At 47.6% G+C, this 20,405-nt stretch overlaps 1 protein-coding gene across 5 annotated transcripts in view; it reads right to left on the bottom strand.

Moving 5' to 3' along the window:
• The window catches only part of WASHC2C (WASH complex subunit 2C), a 2,476,852-nt gene that overhangs the window by 538,289 nt on the left and 1,918,158 nt on the right, over positions 1-20,405 (bottom strand). For all 5 annotated transcript variants that reach the window (XM_069610545.1, XM_069610544.1, XM_069610547.1 and 2 more), the window contains one exon: positions 12,225-12,404. In XM_069610545.1, the coding sequence (XP_069466646.1) occupies positions 12,225-12,404 (180 nt within the window). The remainder of the gene's footprint in view (positions 1-12,224; positions 12,405-20,405) is intronic.

Below are 20,405 nucleotides of genomic sequence, written 5' to 3'. Positions count from 1 at the left end.
TGAGCTTTGTGGGTTTTGGAAGAAAGCCGGAAGCTCGATGGACTGGTTTACATGGAACTTGGATATGAATTTAGGTGAAAACCTAGGGTGTGTGCGTAAAACCAGTTTGTCCTTGTGGATAGTAAAGAAAGGATCTTGCACTGACAGAGCCTGAATTTCACTGACCCTTCTTATGGAGGTAATGGCTACTAAGAAGGCCGTTTTATAAGTCAGGTGTTTGAGACTACTTTTATGCATGGGTTCGAAGGGGGGCCCCATGAGCTTAGCTAGCACCACGTTGAGGTCCCATCCTGGCGGTGGGTTCGAAATAGGAGGGTGAAGTCTCTTTACTCCTTCCATGAAGGCTTTAACCACTGGTACTTTCCACCACGAGACCCTGTTATGGGATGTGGTGTAAGCCGAGAGGGCTGCCAGGTGTACTTTTAGAGAGTTAAAGACCAACCCTGCATCCAGCAGGTGGAGCATGTATGTTACAACGTTGGAAGGAGTGCAATCAACCGGGTTGATTTGTTTATTCTGGCACCAGATAACGAATCTTTTCCACTTGTCAAAGTAACAGTGTCTTGTATTTGGTTTCCTGGACTCTTTTAGAATGTCCATACACCTCTGTGGTAATTTGAGATGTCCAAACTCTATGACTTCAGGAGCCATGCTGCTAGGTTCATGGAGTTGGGTTCCTGATGCAGTGTTTGACCTTGTTGCTGGGACAGAAGGTTGTACCAGGCTGGGAGTCTGATGGGGTCGCACACCGCCATCCTGCGTAGGTGTGGAAACCATGGTTGTCTCGCCCACATGGGAGCAACTAGGATGAGCGTCATTGATTCCTTGTTCATCTTGCACACCACCTTCCTGATGAGAGGAGTTGGTGGAAAAGCGTACGCAAACCTCCCTGACCAGTTCATCCACAGGGCATTCCCCTGGGAGTCCGTTTGGGGGAACCTGGATGCAAATCCTGGGCATTGTTTGTTTTCGCTTGTGGCGAATAGGTCTATAGTGGGGAAACCCCACTGAGAGAAGAGATCTTCTACTACGTCTCTGTGAAGGACCCATTCGTGTTCTTCTGGGAGGGGGTCTCTGCTTAGAGCATCCGCTAGGGAATTGAGCTCCCCTGGAACATGTTGCGATGACAGGAAGATGTTCCGTCTGAGTGCCCATATCCATATTTTCTGGGCAAGCTTGGACAGATTTGGCGAACGAGTCCCTCCTTGCTTGTTCAGATAGAACATGGCTGTCGTGCTGTCCGTCCTGATTTGCACCGACAAGTTCAGTAGATGGGGCTCGAACGCCTGCAGCGCTCGGAATACTGCCAGAAGCTCTAGCAGATTGATGTGGTTCTTGGCTACTGAGTGAGACCAGAGACCCTGCGCTGTGTGGTGGAGATGGTGAGCTCCCCAACCAGTCAGGCATGCGTCTGTAGTAACCACTGCCTGTACTTCGGGATCGTAAAAGGGTTTCCCCTTTGCGAGATTCTCTCTTGTCCACCAGTGTAGGCTTTGTACGAGTGTTGGCGAAACGACCACTAGATCGTCCCACTGACCACTTGCCTGAGACCACTGTTTCGCCAACCATTCCTGCATGGGACGCATGCGCAGACGCGCGTGGGGGACCAGGTAAATGCATGACGCCATCATGCCCAGTAACCGCATAGCTTTGCGTACTGTTATCTGTTGACCTGACTGATAATGCGGAATTTGCAGAAGTATATTCCGAATTCTTTCTTCCGAAGGGAAGGTCAATTCTCTCTGAGTATCTAGGATCGCTCCTAGAAACTGTTTTGAGGTGCTTGGCACCAGACTTGACTTCTTCTCGTTGATAGAGAAGCCTAATTCGTGGAGGAGGTCGATAGTCCTCTGAATGTTTGATCTGCAGATTCCTGGGGTTTCCCCCGTTATGAGCCAGTCGTCTAGATAAGGGTACACTGGGATTGCCTCCCTGCGTAGGTGTGCAGCTGCCACCGCCAGTACCTTGGTGAATACCCTTGGTGCTGAAGCTATCCCGAAGGGCAGTACCTTGAATTGGTAGTGGCGACTGTCCACCTTGAAGCGCAAGTATTTTCTGTGCGCCGGGAGCATGGAAATATGAAAATAGGCATCTTTCATATCCAAGGTTGCCATGTAATCCCCCTTTTTTAGGAGTGGGATTACCTCTTGTAGCGTGGTCATACGGAATTTTTGGGGCTTGACATACTTGTTGGCAGGCCGTAAGTCCAATACTGGGCGCATTGTTAAATCTTTCTTTGGCACAAGGAAGTAAGTTGAATAGATACCCTTGTTTACCTGGTGTCCTGGGACGAGTTCTATCGCGTCCTTTAGGAGCAGATTGTAGACTTCCTCGAGGAGGATCTTTTGATGTTCCAAAGAGTGGACTTTTTGTCTTGGAGGGTGGTTTCGGGGACGTTGCAGTAATTCTATACAGTACCCCTTGGATACTGTCGACAGCACCCATCTGTCGGATGTTATCCCTTCCCATGCCTGGGTGAAGCTGGATATTCGTCCCCCTACTGGGGTTGCATGGGAAGGGACCCTGAAATGAGCGTCACTGCTTCGGTGGAGGCGTGCCGCCTCCTTTACTGGGGCTGCCTCTGCCTCTACCACGTCCTCTTCTACTAGCCCTACCATACCCCTGGGTAGACTGTTGTGAGTTGGTGTTCCACTGTGTACCCTGGGTGTGGGAATAGCTATTACCTCTATTGGAATTTTGGCCGCGGGGGCGACGAAAATTGCCGTTCCCTCTTTGGTTAGGTGGTTTTGTAGTTAACTGGCCAAGGGATTTGAGGGTGTCGAATTCCTCCTTAGCGTTTTTTAGTGCGTCCTCGACTGCCTTTCCAAACAGGAGATCACTTTCCACTGGTTTGTCTAAGAGCGCAGCTTGTGTTTCCGCTCTGAATCCCGACTGCCTCAACCAAGCATGTCTTTTGATGACAGTCCCCTCTGCTATAATTCTACCCGCATTGTCTGCGGCGTCTAAAGTTGCTTTTAAAATGCAGCCTGAGACGTTTCTTCCCTCTGCACAAATGCGAGCTAGCTGGCCTTTAAGGGGTTCGGGAGCGGAATCTATTAGTGCTGCCACTTCTTCCCACTGATGGCAGTTGTAGCTGGCCAACAGTGTGGTGGAATTCGCGATTCTGGTTTGGTAGGCTGCCGTGGAAGCTACTTTTCTACCAAAACCATAGAGTTTTTTACTTTCCTTGTCGGGGGGAGCCTCCGAGGAAGATAATGGGGTTCCAGCTCTCTTGCGGGTGTTAGTTACGACTAGAGAGTCTGGCTTAAGTTGGCCTCTAATATATAGAGGGTCCGACTGGGCTGCTTTAAACAGCTTCTCTACTCTCGGGTTTACAGGTCTTGTCAAGTTTGGGTTGACAAGGGATGGTGCTATTCTGCGTTGAATAGATTTCAGGATGGGAATGGTCTGGGCTACTGTCTTCCTTTCCCCTATTAGTTCCTCCGCGAAGTCCCTCTCTTCTTGGACACCTTGTGTGTCTATGTGGAAGTGGTTAGCTGCCCGAGAGAGCAGTTCATTTAGGAGGGGCTGATTATCTATTGGGGAATCAGACACTGGGGCTTCCCTTTCGACTGGTGAGTCCATTCTGAAAATATCTGGGCTATTTTCTGGCTCATCCTCGTCTTCGTCCTCCCCGTAATAGTCTGACACTGCGAGATCTTCTGGTGTCTCAAAATCCTGGCCCTCTATAAGGGAAGAGTCTCCTTGGCCTGTAGGGAAAAGGCAAGAATAGGGTTGGACCTCGAAGGGTTCTGAAGCCTTTACTGGTGTTTCGACCCGGGGCCTTTTATTTGAAGGGATAGGGTCCCTTGAACCTGAGGGAGAAGATTCCGGAGGGTTTAAAGCTAGTAGTTGGTCAGGGTGTCTTTCGAAGAAATTTGCTAAGGAGGACATCCTTGACATTACTCTGTCAATGTCCTCGCATGACCAGAGTTTAGAGCTTGGGGTGACCCTGCTGGAACTCTCTAAGGACTGTCCCTGAGAAGACTTGGACGGGGAAGTCAGTTCTATTGTTGTGGGGGATTGCAAGGGTTGTTTCCTTTGTTGCTTACCCCCTTCCCCGTGGGTGGAAGTGTGTTTACCCTTTCCCCTATCTTTCGACGCCTGGCGTCGAGGATCGGATGTGGAATCCCTGTGTTTCGAACTAGGCTTCGAAACTGGGCCCTCCTCACTCCCAAGAGATGTACCCTTTCCCTGGGGTGTGGGCTGGGGATGGAATTCGTGTTCGTCTCCGGACGAGTGATCTTCCGTGATGTTAATGGGCGAGGCACTCTGTGCAAGTGTGGAGGCTTGCCTGACGTCGTGCGGCGACCTCGACCGGGACCGCCCAGAGGACGTCCTTTCGGACCGCTCCTTTTGTGCCTCTTTCCGAGGTTTCGACGACGTCGAATCTCGGGTGGGTTTTTTGTGTTTAGTGTGTGTATGTGTAACGCTCTTGTCGCCGGGGGACTTCCCCATAGTCGCCGGGACGGACGACCTTCCGAGGCCGGGGACGTGCGTTAGGCTGTCTTTCGACGCCTTGGTGCCCTCGCCGTCCGAAAGTCCGGCGTCGCTGCCGTCGCTGAAGGTACCCTCCGCCTCCATAGCTGCTAGCTTGGCGTGGTGGGCCCAACGCTTGGTGGAGCGGTCCTTAAGAGTTTTTGTCTTAAACCTGCTACAGGCCCTGCAACCCGCCTCGGGGTGGTCTCTGGGCAGGCAAAGGTTGCACGTAGCGTGCTTATCTACCCAAGGGTATTTTTTATTACACTTGGGGCAAAACTGAAAGGGCGTACCCTCCATACGCGCCTGTGGGCAGCGGGCAAGTGTGTGTAGGTAAGAAGGTGTTTCTAACCGAGTGTGGAAGTGTACCACCCCCCACTCTCCCTACTGTAGGGCCGAGGCCAGCGGCCCAGGCCCGAGCCGAGGCGGAGCCTCAAGGCCCAATCCGTCGGGTTTCGACGTTGATCTCCTCCCCGGTTCGGCGTCGAGATGCTGGTCGACGAGGGGTGAGAAAATGGGGCAAATTAGAATTAGTTTTAAGTGTAAATATGGCAAAGCCAGGGAACTCCGATGAAGTGCTTCCGACCAGAATGGCGGAAAAAAACAATCTGGGGATCCTAGACGCGTGAGGGATCATGGGTACAGTGGACGTCACACTAGGGATAGTATTACTGGCACGCCCTGTGTCGACGCCCTTTTTCGACTTTCGAAAAACAAACTGTAATACTCCGCAGCTTCCACTAGATGTCGGCCTATGCACAGCATGTGATCTAAGCAGATTCCACAAGCCTCAGAAATATATATATATATAGGCAGCACCACCTGTAGTCTATTCACTACGTATAGCCAGACTTATGATTACTTTGTCTACTTGTGTTACTGCATCTGTACATTTATCAAACAGATTTGCATTTTCTTCAGTGCTCCCCTGCATGTGCAAACTTCATTTTGCTCCCAAAATCTTGCTTGATGCTCTACTTCACCATCAGATTCTATAAGGTCTATATACTTTCTTCTTTAGCATCACTTCTGGGTGCATCATTTCTGCTTCATGTGACATCACCAGTCTTCTCTTTCACTCATCTTCACACTTCTTCCGGAACCTCCTTCAGGAGACTGTCATTTTTCTGTGGATACATTATGTAGGGTTTTCTCAATGGATACCTTGTTTCAAGGACTTTTGCGGTATAGGCGCCATTATTGGCTTTGCGTATGTCGCAATTTCCGGCTGCCAACATATAGACAAAATGGGGGCAGGACTTCCGGTAGAGGTACTTGGCTCCTCCTCTACACTAGGGATAAATCAACTGACAGCCAAAGGAGGGTCAGGGACCCTAAACAAAATACGAGTCATCTCCCCAGAGGCAGTACTTAGCAGGGAAGTGAACCAAGTGGGCCCGATCAAAGAAGAAGAGAAGCCAGGGTTGCGTTGCGGAGCCTCCCAACACTTATAATTGGGTGTGCTAAGTTTGAAGCCTAATGAAAAGACCAGGGGAAGGGAATACTTCCCCCTGGTTGTAAAACACTAATAACAAGATACCAAGAGAAGGGAATCATTCTCCTGGTAATCCAGGCCGGCAGTAAGGTCCAAAAAGGCCTGGGGAAAGGAGTAATTCCCACAGGCTATCTGAGACTAGCCATCAGAAGGGAGACATTCTACTGGCCCACAAAGAAAGTATTGTTTGGAACTTTACTATCAGTGAAAGAGAACCATTCCCCCCGACAACTGATGAGTCACAAGGCTGTTCTGAGATTTGGGAACTGTTTCAACAAACCACGAACCATAACCCCGGAGAAGGGAGTCATTCTACTAGGACCAGAACAGTATTGCCTTATTCTTTAGTTTCTAGAGGAGGTGACAGAAGTATCGTTTTGTTGACACAGGACGGTGGACATTCGAGTAGACAGACATCCTGACAGACACCTTATCTTTAGTTGAATCAGGGAACCCCTCTTAGTAATAGGGCGAGATAGGTTTTCTCTTCTTGCTTGGTTAATAAAAGTCTTTAGCCACAAACATGCCACTTTTGTGTTGGTCTCCTTCCTCTGCACCCTTAGTGAGGTCTACTTGAAGTAGTTGCCTGGAACCGTCTGGTGAGAACCGCAACCAGCTACTGACACGAAAAGTGAGCTCTGCACCCGCGACCCCAGGACTCCCTCTCACCCAGAGTCTCAGCAAATTCCCGTAGACTTGCAATGTCACCAGGAAAAATCTTCATCAGAGGGGTAACTGAACAAACCTGCTTCTTTCCCCGTTATCCCCATTAGGGTTACATTGGGTTTAGAGCCCTTGTACCTAAACTCCCTCTAACCTGGCCTTTGCTTGTCGAACCTGGGCTAAGGATCCTTTCCTAGGACTTACCTTGGAAATAGGATAGAGTGGGGTACTTCCCTTACTTGAAATAAATACTTACTTACTTTTAAGACCTTTCAAATCCCAACCACAGCCCACTGCATCAGTTCTGAAATGCCTTCCCTGAGGAAACCATAGTTGGTGACATTTTTGGCACAAGGCCCCATACATCTTAGAGCTGGACTAAATAAGACAGCGAACTCGGTTTGTGATTATTCTAACTAATCAAACTATTTTTCCTGCATTTGGTTACTCGCCTGTTGTATACTAGCATTTAATACATATGCAATGTATAAATGTGTAATGGTCTGGACCACCAAGCTTTCTGGAAAAGCATGGGCAGAAAGGAAAATGGGGCCAGAGGGTGCCAGCCTGTGCTTCATAGCATGGTCACGGTCAACTGTGAGAACTGAAGCCAGTTTGGCCATCGTTCCATCACTAGCTGCTCTAATGCATGATTGAAAGGGAGTAGTGTCTACTTTTTAGGGCCCTGGACCAGGATGTCAGTCAAGTCATGCTGCATCTTTGGACCTACAGCCCTAATGGGTCTACCTTCGCCATCAGATGCTGTAAAGAGTCCTGAGACTTACCGAGGGTGGTAGCAGGGAGCATGTCCATCTCTGATGTCCAGGCCACTTGCCTCCTGCAAGTTGGCCGCCAGGTGCACGAAGTCTCCTTGTTCTCCATGAAACTCCACAGGGAAGTCTAATTTCCCTGGTGTTAAGGGGTTTCAGCCCGAAGGGGATAGGATACCCCTCCTCAACAGAAATGTCCTGAAAGAGAGACATGTAAGCTCCTCTGGGGAGAGAGAGGAATTCTCTGGTGACTCCAGCATTGGTCCGGGCCACTAGAGTACCACATGAGGTCAGAGGACCGACCTCTGGATATGCAACGTTGCGCTCCTTAGACATGATTTTGCAGCATCTGCTTGCTGCGTCCCTGCCTGCTCGTCCAAGACTGGTGGGGTCTGACGGCTTGGACGAAGCGGTTGATGCCGATAACATGCCGATAACATGGCTGCTGGCGTCGATGTTAGGCAAGATTGTATGCAGTACCCTTTGGGTGCACTACAACAACCCTGACCTCCTGGCAAGGCGTATCTCAAGAGTGGTCAATGTGAGCTTAGGGGAGTTGCACTGAGATTCACAGTGACAAGTATTCAAATAAACTCTTACACACAAGGTTTCTTGAATAAACAATTATTAATTTATTTATCAGTCAATTAGAGTAGCCTTCTTTAGAAGGGAGCAATATAACAGTAACACTCAAATATACTTCATAAAATACACACTCCTAATATTTCTAAATCAGTAAGTACCTTTTTGGGATGGCCCACAGACAAAACCTACACCCTCAGGTGACTTTAATAGCTAGGGTGCTGGGGACATTCATATATCACTGTTGAATTTAGAATTACTTAGGAATACATCAAAGGAAAAGGTTATTAGAACATACAAGAGACTGCACATCTTCTCAAGCAGGCAAATACTTTCAGATCCCCCAATAAGAGTCATTCAGTGGAACAGGCTAAGCCAAAGTCAATGGGCAAAAGTCTATATGGGCTGAAGCACTTATTTGCAGGTAAGTAAGAAAAGTCTTTGCACAATGTTTTATAAATCCTTGAAGAAAAAGAAGAATCAATGTAGGGCCACAAGCTGTTAGACTTGTGAGTAGTAGAAGATGCAAGCAACTTTACAGCAAGAGGTAAGTTCTCTCAGACTTTTACAGTACCTTTGTATGGAAGAAAAAGTGCAGCAGATGTCTTCTGTTCGTGAGCAGATCTGCAGATCTCACTGTTCCTGGGCCTCAGTCGTGGGGACAAGAGGGTGGACTTCTGGGGACTCCAGCACTGCAACGGACGGTCACTGCTCTCAACCGGCAATCTTCAAACAAGTGGTTGTTCATTGTTTCAGCTCCTCGCGTCTACCGCAAATAGCAACACTGCAGTCACTGGCTGTCGAGATGGACTTTCCTTGCTTCTGGGGTCCCGCACTCTGTTCAGGGGGCTCAAACTCGGTCAATCCTGCTTCCTGGGAGGCCGGAGGATCTTCCTGGAGCTCTTGGCCAGCTTAAAAGAAACGCACACAACCTGGTGTTCCTCTACCTGGCATTTTTGTTTCCAGCAGCAACTCTGTGGAAAGTCAACCAGCTCCGAGGGAATGTCCAGGTGGCTTACTTTTGGAGTTGATCGGTCCGACCAACCCAAGGGGAGAAGTCGTCCTTGCAGGGGCTTCTATGTCGATGCGTATTTGGAGTTTCAGCACAGCAGCATGGCTTCCCCGGGCAAACCAACGGTCCAGGAGTTGCAGCAGGCGTCCTCTTCAAGTTCTTCTTCAGCTCCTTCGTACAGTGGTCGACTCTGCCTTCCAAGCCAAAAGCCTCGCCTTTTATTCAGTTCCATTCATTCCAGCCTAGCTGTCAGTCACCTTGCCGGACAGTCATCCGGTCAATCACTAAATAGTGCATTTGGGTCTCGTAGGAGACTAAGCACAGGGAGTTTCGGGCACCTCCCTCACTTCCTGCCCACCCCAGACACACTGGAGCCAGAGGCGGGCTTCACTCGTCAATCCCGGCACAGGCAAAGCGAACAAAGGGACCAAACCTGGTTTTGCACGGAGATTAAATCTCAATAAGGACCTTTCCACAATGAAATGGCGAAAAAAGAAGACTGGGCCATTTTGACAAAAATTGCACCCTTGGGTGCTTTACTGCAGCTGCAAACGCAGCCCACCCTAAATGCACACCACAGTAGTTAAAAGTAAACCACTGCCACCAGCCAATCATCAAAGAAAGGGCAACATAAAATGATTACATGAGAAGCTAGACAAAGGGTATACTAGGTAACCCCTCCAGCACCCTATTGTAAGATAGTGTGTGCTGGGTCTAGAAAGTTATAAATGTAAGTAAAGTAAGTAAAGTCAATTTCACTTTACTGCTCTGGGAAACAGTACTTTATCCCAGAGAAGGTATTTAAACCTTTGCGAAGTCTGGAAGACTTCCCTGTGTCACTGCACTGAAGTTGCTGTGTGACGCAATGTAAAAGATGATGCCTATGGAGTTTGCCAGACTCCACAGCCAAATGAAACCCAGTGTTAAAAAAAATACATGAGTGGGGAAAAAGAGTTTCACTCTCTCCAGGTTAAAAAAATCAAGTCCTCGAAATCCAGCAAAGTTTCTGGGGGTCTCTAAGGTGGAGGGAATTAGCACAGTTCTGAGAATTCTCCCTAACAGTCGGGCCAGAGCACCTTGAATCTGAACGCCTCCCATTCCTCGGGATAGAGGACTCGAGGGGAAAAGGTACTTGAGAGGCCTCTTCCCATCGGACAGTCTTGGACTGATGGCTCCTCTTCTTCGACAATGAAGAAGGATGCCATGAAGAACCACCAGGGGATCTCAACCTCTTGCAGTCTTTCTTCTTGTTTTTTTCCTTCAGGATAGGGGACCTGCTGCGGTCCGTGCCCGGCGCGCCTCAAATGGCTTCTCTTTGTGGAGAAAGGTGAAAAATGTTTCTTTACTTTCTCGAAGTGCCTTCGGATGCATCGATTGTAATGACGCACAGTCCTGCGTGTCGTGGCTTCCACCAAGGTAGTAAAGGTAAATGCAGTGTGGGTCCAAAACAGATGTTTGACGGCTGCAACGCACGCAGGATTTGAATACTGAAGACCTTGTTGGATTCGCTATTGAAACAAATTTGAGAGAAACAAAAATATTTGGTAAAACAAACTATTTTAGAGCATGTGCCTACAGCACACAAGTATGTGGAAAAAGGTACTGATGTCACAGGGCATGGCGCCTCTATGCATACTGGCCCCCATGTCATGTCCAGCATGGAGCATGTAAAGGCATTGGGTGGAGCAGATGCGGAGCTGCGTTGCACCCCCTAGTGGCAAAAAAGTTTCCGAAGAGCATGTGTGCAGGTAGATAGCAAAGATTAATCCATAGGAGGAAGGAATCGGTTAGAAAAACAGGCTAGATGAGTCCCTGTATTGACAGGGGAAGGCGGGTGAAAGGGGAGGGGGATTAATACTGTGCAAAAGACATCCAAAAGTTAATTTCCTGCACTGTTCAAAGTACTCCAATGTTGCTGTGGCTAACAGGCCTTAATTGCGTTTTGCAAAATACTCTTGGATCATTCCCTAAAACAGCCCAACAACAATGTTGTAAAGGAGGATGCTTGCCCCACTACTCAATCTGCATCAGAAGTGAAAAGCAAGTGGTGTCCAAGGAAGCATGATATTTATTACATGTTATATTTAATTTTGGAATAAATATCACTGAACCAACTTTGTGGCTAAAAGGAGCCACAATGGCTCTCATCTCCGACAGTATTTGGGATTACTGTTATTCCTACTGGAAAAAGAGGAAGGAGGAGTTCTTCAAAGAGTCGAAGGAAGGGTGTCCCCGTCCTTGGCTCACGAATGAGTATAGGCACAAAGGGTGTTTCCAGAACAGTCAACTCATCACTGAGAACATAATTAGAAGATTCCCTTTTGAAGAAAACGCCAGTAATAACTACATCACCGGTTCCCATAAAGGAATACTTCTGTTACTAATGGTGCCACACTATGAAACCAGTTTTGGTGTCCCTATTAGCACATGGATAGTTAAAAGACAGCAATTATATATGGTGCCACAAATCACTGTAGTGGGAAAGCAAACAAACAATAGTTATGCTTAACTGGCAGGTCTAGCCCTTCTAAAATGTTGAGGTCAGGGATGGAAAGAATCTGCCTGAAAAATAATAATTCAGTTAAGAGAATCTGAAGCCCCTAAAAATGATAATTTCGAACACAATAACTGATCCAAATGAAAGAAAGCTTAAGAAAATCTAGAAGACAAAAATGTCAAGCATGTAAAATTGTTTTATAATGAATCGTCCAAAATATTGAGTATTCACTTACAATTAAGTGAGAAACAAGAATTACATTGGGCCAATGAATGAGCATATCAAATGTTTTGGATTACCAATCACCTCTGTATGTGATGGCTGAATAGTCCTACTAATTCCTGTAGACCAGTTGTCAGCTTTCCACACCTGGACTAGTAAGGTGATGATTGTTTATTATCAGTGGCCCAAACCTACCATTGTAAATGGAGAGGGTTTTATGTGAATAATCTTGAGTTGAAATGTACAGGGGTATATTGGAAAAAAACATTCACCCATTTTTCACTTCTATATCTTTCAACACTTGTATCCCTCCTGGTGCTGAGCTGATTCGCTTTTGGAGCATCCTCCAGTAATACACTGTACAAGATATTACAACCTATCTGCCTATTACACATGTATTATTTCGACTGCATGAAAACCAAAACCGTTGCTTGTCTCCAACATAATATGTACATGGTGCAGTGAAAACTGAAGAAATTCTAGTGCGGTTTGGTTTTGTCTAACCTTTTCTTTTTTATGTGCCACAAAAGGATCCGTTTGACCCAAAATGACAACAGCTTCTTCAGGCTTCTTTTCAGCTTCAATCTTTACTTTCAAAGAGTTTTTTTCAGTGTTATTATCCAAGGAATCCTCTTTCTTTTCAATAAGCAAGGGCAATGGCACTGTACCCAATGTATCTTTCTCCTGTGAAATGAAAAATGTAAGTCATTTTCATAAACCATAGGGAGAACTTCTGGAAACCCAAAGTAATAATAAACACACCACATGTTTGTGCAAGGCTCCCATGCTCCCATTCCACACCCCACCATGCTGCCCCCAAACCCCACTACACCTAAAATCATTAAATGATGCCATGCATGCCACCCTAAAATAACACCACGAAAAATGCAGCTATTAATAAGTGTTTCACAAAATGCATTGAAAAGCCTGTGACAAGGAAGGCAGGCACTCACATAGCCTGCAATACTCATCAAATCCATACTGCATTTCCATATGGTTTACATTTCTCACAAAATAAGAACTTTTCTATACAGATGTTATGTGAAATAGTGTAGATGTTTATATTAGGTGATGTCCCAAGCAAGTTTCAGATGAATTTTCTAACGGACACAAATTCAAACCAAGGCCACGAAAACGTCACTGATCCATGATTTTCCAACTATCTGCTGAAAACACAGGCTTTTATATATTTATTGAATTACATTGCTTGCAGGAAATGCCTACAAAAGGCAAAAAACAAAGGTGGATGAGAGAAGGGAGACATGGGAATAAGAATTAGATCTGAAAGGGCCAGGTCTTAAGTCTTTTTTATGAAAGTAATTGCAGTGAATTACAGGCAAAAGGCAATACAGAGTTCGACAACCTAGCTGTAAGAAACAAGAACACCCTGAATGTTTGTTTGTTATGTTTTGAGTTTTTGGACACAGAGAGTTAGCTTATGGCGAGTAAAGAGATCTGATAGGGCATGAAAATTGAGAGCTTGAACACGATTGGACGAAGTCCATAGAGGACTTTGCAAATGACAAGAAAACAACAGGATTAGGGTGGGTGATGAATTGTGTCTAGAGTTTGCAGACTCACTTCATCTCCCAATGTTCCACAATTTTTATCCCACTCTTTAGTCGAGGAATACCAAGTAGGATTTTCTGTCTCAAACTATTCTAAATGTCTTTACACTAAAGAAATTAAAGCGTTTACACTCATGTAAAATTATTTTTGCTTGAATAAAAAGAAGATAGAATTAAGTGCAAATGGGATATGTTTTTGTTTTTTGAGGGGGAGAGCACCCAATGCAGTCACTTCCTAGTGCCCAAGAAGGAGAAGGGGTGGGGGCGTATACGAGGGGAAGGGAAATAAGATGTCGATCTCTCAAATCCTTGTAACAGTTAAGTGTTGAGGAGGGAGCTGTGGAGAAGTGCAATACAACTAAGTAGAATAACAAGAGTAAATCAGTGGGACAAAGTTCAATGCTTTTGCAGAAACCACATGGCCATGGTGTAAACTCTACTACCCCTAGCTAACCAAGTTTCTCCTTACAGCAGACTCCCCTGCCCTGAGCTGTTGGTGCACGGGTGTGCCATTAAACCAACTAGAAGCAATTCCTTATGCACAGTGAACTCCAACCCACGTAGGACGGGTTCGGGTTTTTTACGCTAATGACAATGCACGCCCCTCTTACTAGAGAACCATAATTAATCTTCTTAAACCTTGGAATATACGTAAGAGCTATTAAGACAGACAGAATCCATATCCACCTAGGAATTTACTCTTAGTGCCTTATTATAGGTTCAACTGTTTTTGTGACCTATAGCTAAGTGGGACTCTGTGCTCTCGCTCTCTCTCTCTATACATATACATATATAGATATATATATATATATATATATATATATGATACATTACTCACTGTAATCGTATTTCTGATGCTTGTATCTGCTTAGATTCACATGCTGTGCATAGGCCGACATCAAGTGGAAGCTGCAGAGTATTACAGTTTTTTTTCGAAACTCGAAAATGGGCATTGACACAGGGCGTGCCAGTAATACTATCCCTAATGTGACGTCCACTGTACCCAAGATCCCTCACGCGTCTAGGATCCTCAGATTGTATTTTTTCTGACACGAGGAAGCATGAGGAGTAGCGCGAATACAGATAATCCAAGCAGATAGACAGAAAGGTAAGACTACAAGCAATCATGCGCCTTCTCTCAGAGGGGGGGAATGGTGGGTTGCATGTGAATCTAAGCAGATACAAGCATCAGAAATACGATTACGGTGAGTAATCTATCCCTTCTGAGGCTTATGGAATCTGCTTAGATCACATGCTGTGCATAGATTAGCGAGCAGTACCTGAAGAAGGAGGTGGGATGTGAGAAGGGTCATGAGCAAATAAGTGTCTTACAACCGCTTGTCCCACTTGTGTATCTGCCTTGGAATGGGTGTCAATGTAGTAATGCTGAGTAAAAGTGTGAATAGAGCTGCAAGTAGCTGCTTTGCAAATGGTGTCAAGGGGTACATTTGCAATGAAAGCCAGAGTGGCCCCAATGCCTCTAGTAGAGTGGGCTCTTGGTGTGAAAGGCAGAGTTCTTTCAGAGAGTGAGTAACACAGCTGGATAAAGTTAATAATCCACTTCGAGATGGCACCTTTAGAGACGCGATCCTCCTCTCTGCCTGTAGCTACGGAGACAAACAGTTGGTCTGTTTTTCTTAGCGGTCTGGTTTTATTTACATAGTAGAGGACCGCCCTACGCACATCTAGGGTGTGTAGTTTCACCTCAGCCGAGCTTTGCGGGTCCTGGAAGAAAGCCGGAAGCTCGATGGACTGGTTTACATGGAATTTTGATATAAACTTAGGTGAGAACCTAGGGTGTGTGCGTAAAACCAGTTTGTTTTTATGGACAGTAAAGAAGGGATCCTGCACTGACAGAGCCTGAATTTCACTGACCCTTCTTATAGAAGTAATAGCTACTAAGAAGGCTGTTTTATAAGTCAGGTGTTTGAGACTGCTTTTATGCATGAGTTCGAAAGGGGGTCCCATGAGCTTGGCTAGCACCACATTAAGGTCCCACCCTGGTGGTGGGTTTGAAATAGGAGGGTGAAGTCTCTTTACTCCTTCCATGAAGGCTTTAACTACTGGTACTTTCCACCACAAGATCTTGCTATGGGAAGTGGTGTATGCCGACAGGGCTGCCAGGTGTACTTTCAGTGAGTTAAAAACCAGTCCTGCATCTAGCAGGTGGAGCATGTATGTAACAATAGTGGAAGGCGTGCAATCAACAGGGTTGATTTGTCTACTCTGGCACCAGATAACAAACCTCTTCCACTTGTCAAAGTAACAGTGCCTTGTGTTTGGTTTCCTAGATTCCTTTAGGATGTCCATACACCTCTGAGGCAAATTGAGATGTCCAAACTCTATGACCTCAGGAGCCATGCTGCCAGGTTCATTGGGTTGGGTTGCTGGTGCACTGTTTGACCTTGGTGCTGGGACAGTAGGTTGTACCAGGCTGGAAGTTTGATGGGCTCGCACACCGCCATCCTGCGTAGGTGTGGGAACCACGGTTGTCTTGCCCACATGGGAGCAACTAGGACGAGCGTCATCGACTCTCTGTTCATCTTATTCACCACTTTCCTGATGAGAGGAGTTGGTGGAAAAGCGTACGCAAACATCCCTGACCAGTTCATCCACAGGGCGTTCCCCTGGGAGTCTAGTTGGGGAAACCTGGATGCAAATCCTGGGCATTGTCTGTTTTCGCTTGTGGCGAATAAGTCTATAGTGGGGAAACCCCACTGAGAGAAGATATCTTCTACGACCTCTCTGTGTAGAACCCATTCGTGTTCCTCTGGGAGGGAGTCTCTGCTCAGAGCATCCGCTAGGGAATTGAGCTCCCCTGGAACTTGTTGTGATGACAGGAAGATGTTCTGTCTGAATGCCCATATCCATATTTTCTGGGCAAGCTTGGACAGATTTGGCGAACGAGTCCCTCCTTGCTTGTTCAGGTAGAACATGGCTGTTGTGCTATCCGTCTGGATTTGCACTGACAGGTTTAGTAGGTGGGGCTCGAACGCTTGAAGCGCTCTGAATACTGCCAGAAGCTCTAGCAGATTGATGTGGTTCTTGGCCACTGAAGGAGACCAGAGACCCTGAGCTGTGTGGTGGAGATGGTGAGCTCCCCACCCCGTCAGACATGCATCGGTAGTGACTACTGCCTGTACTTCGGGATCGTAAAAGGGTTTCCCTTGTGCGAGATTCTCTCTTGTCCACCAGTGAAGGCTTTGTACTAGTGTTGGCGAAACGACCACTAGATCGTCCCACTGACCACTTGCCTGAGACCACTGTTTCGCCAACCATTCCTGCATGGGACGCATGTGCAGGCGCGCGTGGGGGACCAGGTAAATACATGACGCCATCCTGCCCAGTAGACGCATTGCTTTGCGTACCGTTATTTGTTGACCGGACTGATAATGCAGAATTTGCAGTAGTATATTCCGAATTCTTTCTTCTGAAGGAAAGGTCAACCCCTCGAGTATCTAGGATTGCTCCTAGGAACTGTTTGGAGGTGCTTGGCACTAGGCTTGACTTTTTCTCGTTGATTGAGAAGCCTAACTCGTGGAGGAGGTCGATAGTCCTTTGAATGTTTTTCCTGCAAATTCCTGGGATTTCCCCTGTTATGAGCCAGTCGTCCAGATAAGGGTACACTGGGATTGCCTCCCTGCATAGGTGTGCAGCCGCCACCGCCAGTACCTTGGTGAATACCCTTGGTGCTGAAGCTATCCCGAAGGGCAGTACCTTGAATTGGTAGTGTCGACTGTCCACCTTGAAGCGCAAGTAGTTTCTGTGCGCTGGGAACATGGAAATATGAAAATAAGCATCTTTCATATCCAAGGTTGCCATGTAATCCCCCTTTTTTAGGAGGGGGATTACCTCTTGTAGCGTAGACATACGAAACTTTTGGGGCTGGACATACTTGTTGGCAGGCCATAAGTCCAATACTGGGCGCATTGTCAAATCTTTCTTTGGCACAAGGAAGTAAGTTGAATAAATACCCTTGTTTACCTGGTGTCCCGGGACGAGTTCTATCGTGTCCTTTTCTAGCAGAATGGCCATCTCCTCGAGGAGAATCTTCTGATGTTCTAAAGAGTGTACTCTTTGTCGTGGAGGATGGTTCCGAGGACGCTGTAGTAGTTCTATACAATATCCTGTGGATACAGTTGACAGCACCCATCTGTCTGATGTGATCCCTTCCCAAGCCTGGGTGAAGTTGGAAATGCGTCCCCTTACTGGGGTTGCGTGAGAAGGGACCCTGAACTGAGCGTCACTGCTTTGGTGGAGGCGTGCCGCCTCCCTTGCTGGGGCTGCCTCTGCCTTTACCACGACCTCTCCTATTACCCCTGCCGTAACCCTGGGTAGACTGCTGGCTGTTGTTCCACTGTGTACCCTGCCCCTGGGAATAGTTAGATCCTCTCTGGGAATTTTGGCCGCGTGGGCGACGAAAATTACTATTCCCTCTCTGGTTAAGGGGTTTATTAGTTAACTGGCCAAGAGACTTGAGTGTCTCGTATTCGTCCTTGGCATTCTTCAGTGCGTCTTCGACCGCCTTACCAAACAACAGATCGGCTTCCACCGGTTTGTCCAACAATGATGCCTGGGTTTCTGCCTTAAAACCAGACTGCCGTAACCACGCATGTCTCTTGATAACAGTGCCTTCTGCTATCAATCTGCCTGCGTTGTCCGCAGCGTCAAAGGTTGCTTTCAAAATGCAACCAGATACGGCTCTACCCTCTGCGGAAATCCGAGCTAACTCGCCCTTTAAAGGTTCAGGAGCAGAGGCTATGAGTGCCGCGACTTCTTCCCACTGATGGCAGTTGTAGCTGGCCAACAGGGTGGTGGAGTTTGCAATCCTTGCTTGATAGGCGGACGTTGATGCTACTTTCCTGCCAAAACCATATAGTTTCTTGCTCTCCTTGTCGGGAGGAGCTTCGGACGATGACAAGGGTGTTCCAGCCATCTTACGAGTGTTAGTGACAACTAGGGAGTCTGGCTTCAGATGTCCTCTTATATAGAGAGGGTCAGACTGGGCTGCCCTGAAAAGTTTTTCAACCCTGGGATTGACTGCTCTGGTGAGGTTCGGGTTCACCAGGAACGGGTCTATTCTTTGCTGAATGGTCTTAAGGATAGGGATGGTCTGGGCAACAGGCCTCCTTTCTCCCACTAACTCCTCTGCGAAGTCCCTCTCCTCCTGGACACCGTGGGTGTCAATATGGAAATGTTCTGCTGCACGTGCGAGAACCTCGTTTAGAAGGGGTTGGTTATCGACAGGGGAGTCGGTAACCGGGGCTTCATTTTCTACCGGGGAATCTACTCTGTATGTTTCTGGGTCTTCCTCTTCCTCTTCTTGGTCCTCATCATCCCCATAGTAGCCCGTCCCGGTTTGCTCTTCTACCATGCCAAATTCTTGGTCCTCACCAAAGGAAGCCTCTCCTTGATACAGTGAGTATGTTCTTGAGTATGGTTGTACCTCCAAGGGGTCTGTAGACCTCATCGGTGTTTCAAACCGGGGCTTCTTACTCGGGGGTATAGGATCATTAGAGCCTGAGGGTGTCGCCCCTTGTGGATCATACGAAAGGAAATTTCTGGATTTTTATCGTAAAAATCAGCCAAAGAAGACATCCTTGACATGACCCTATCTATGTCTTCACTCGACCATTTTTTGGAACTGGGAACTACTCTCTCAGCAAGTCTCTGGGATTTATCTTGAGAAGATTTGCTGGTTTTAGACATATCAGCAGACCTGGTCTTGTCTGTCTGTTTAGGGGGAGTGGTGTGTTTCACAGGTGTGGAAGAGTACAAAGGCTGCTTCTTCTGCTGTTTTCCCCCCCTCCCTGCGAGTGGAAAAATGTTTTCCCTGTCCTTTTGTGGCTCCGGAGGTTTTCGACGCCTGGTGTTGAGGATCGGGGGTAGGGTCCCTGTCCTTCGAGCGTGGGGCCTCGCTGATTTTGACTGTGGGCTCCGACTCCTGGAGCGCGGCCTGGGGGTGGAAGTCTTCTTCGTCTTCCGACGATCAAACTTCTGTTAGCCTAGGGAGCGAGGCACTCTTGGCAAGAGTGGATGGTTGCCTGGAGTCATGCGGCGATCGCGATCGAGAGCGCCCAGAGGACACCGAATCGGACCATTCTGTTTGTGCCTCTTTCCGAGAACTCGACGTCGTCGAGTCTCGGTTGGACTTCGTGTGTTTAGTGTGTGTGGTGTGTGAAGCGCTTGTGTCGCCGGGGGTCTTCCCCATAGCCGCCCTGCCGGATGACCTTCCGAGGTCGGGGACTTGCGCTCGGCTGTCTTTCGACGCCATAATGCCCTCGCCGTCCGAAAGTACGGCGTCGCTGAAGGCGCCTTCCGCTGCCATGGCCGCCTGCCTGGCGTGGTGGGCCCAACGCTTCGTCGAACGCTCCTTAAGTGTCTTAGGTTTAAACCTACTACACGCTCTGCAGTTCGCTTCGGGGTGGTCCCACGGCAAGCAGAGATTGCACGTGGCGTGCCTGTCGACCCAAGGGTATTTGCGATTGCACTTGGGGCAGAATTGAAAAGGGGTACCCTCCATACGCACCTTGAGGCAGCGGGCTGTTAAGTGTAGGAAATGTATAAGGTGTACCTATATACCAAGAGTGTAGAGTATGTACAACCCCTCCACTCTCCCTACTTGCAGGGCAGAGGCCTTCCAAGGCCCGGGCCGAGGCCAGAGGCCTTCCGAGGCCCAAATCCGTTGTGCAGCAGCCGACTTCTCCAGCTGGATTTCTTCTCCAGCCGGCGTCGAGTGTCGAAGTTCGACGTTGGGAAGGGGAAGGATGTAAATAAATTAATATTTTAGCAAAAGTATGGCTAAGGCCAGGGGACTCCGCAAAATGCTTCCGACCAGTATGGCGGAAAAAAACAATCTGAGGATCCTAGACGCGTGAGGGATCTTGGGTACAGTAGACGTCACACTAGGGATAGTATTACTGGCAGGCCCTGTGTCGACGCCCATTTTCGAGTTTCGAAAAACAAACTGTAATACTCCACAGCTTCCACTAGATGTCGGCCTATGCACAGCATGTGATCTAAGCAGATTCCACAAGCCTCAGAAATATATATATGCATAACAAACCACAGACAAATGCACAGGCTCTCCCTGATATGTTAGGGATAGATGAGCTCA

This window comes from Ambystoma mexicanum, chromosome 8 (assembly GCF_040938575.1).
Source record: "Ambystoma mexicanum isolate Mex_15411 chromosome 8, UKY_AmexF1_1, whole genome shotgun sequence".
Classification (NCBI taxonomy): domain Eukaryota; kingdom Metazoa; phylum Chordata; class Amphibia; order Caudata; family Ambystomatidae; genus Ambystoma; species Ambystoma mexicanum.
The sequence above is the reverse complement of the archived record's forward strand: the minus strand, read 5'-3'. Positions and strand labels throughout refer to the sequence as shown.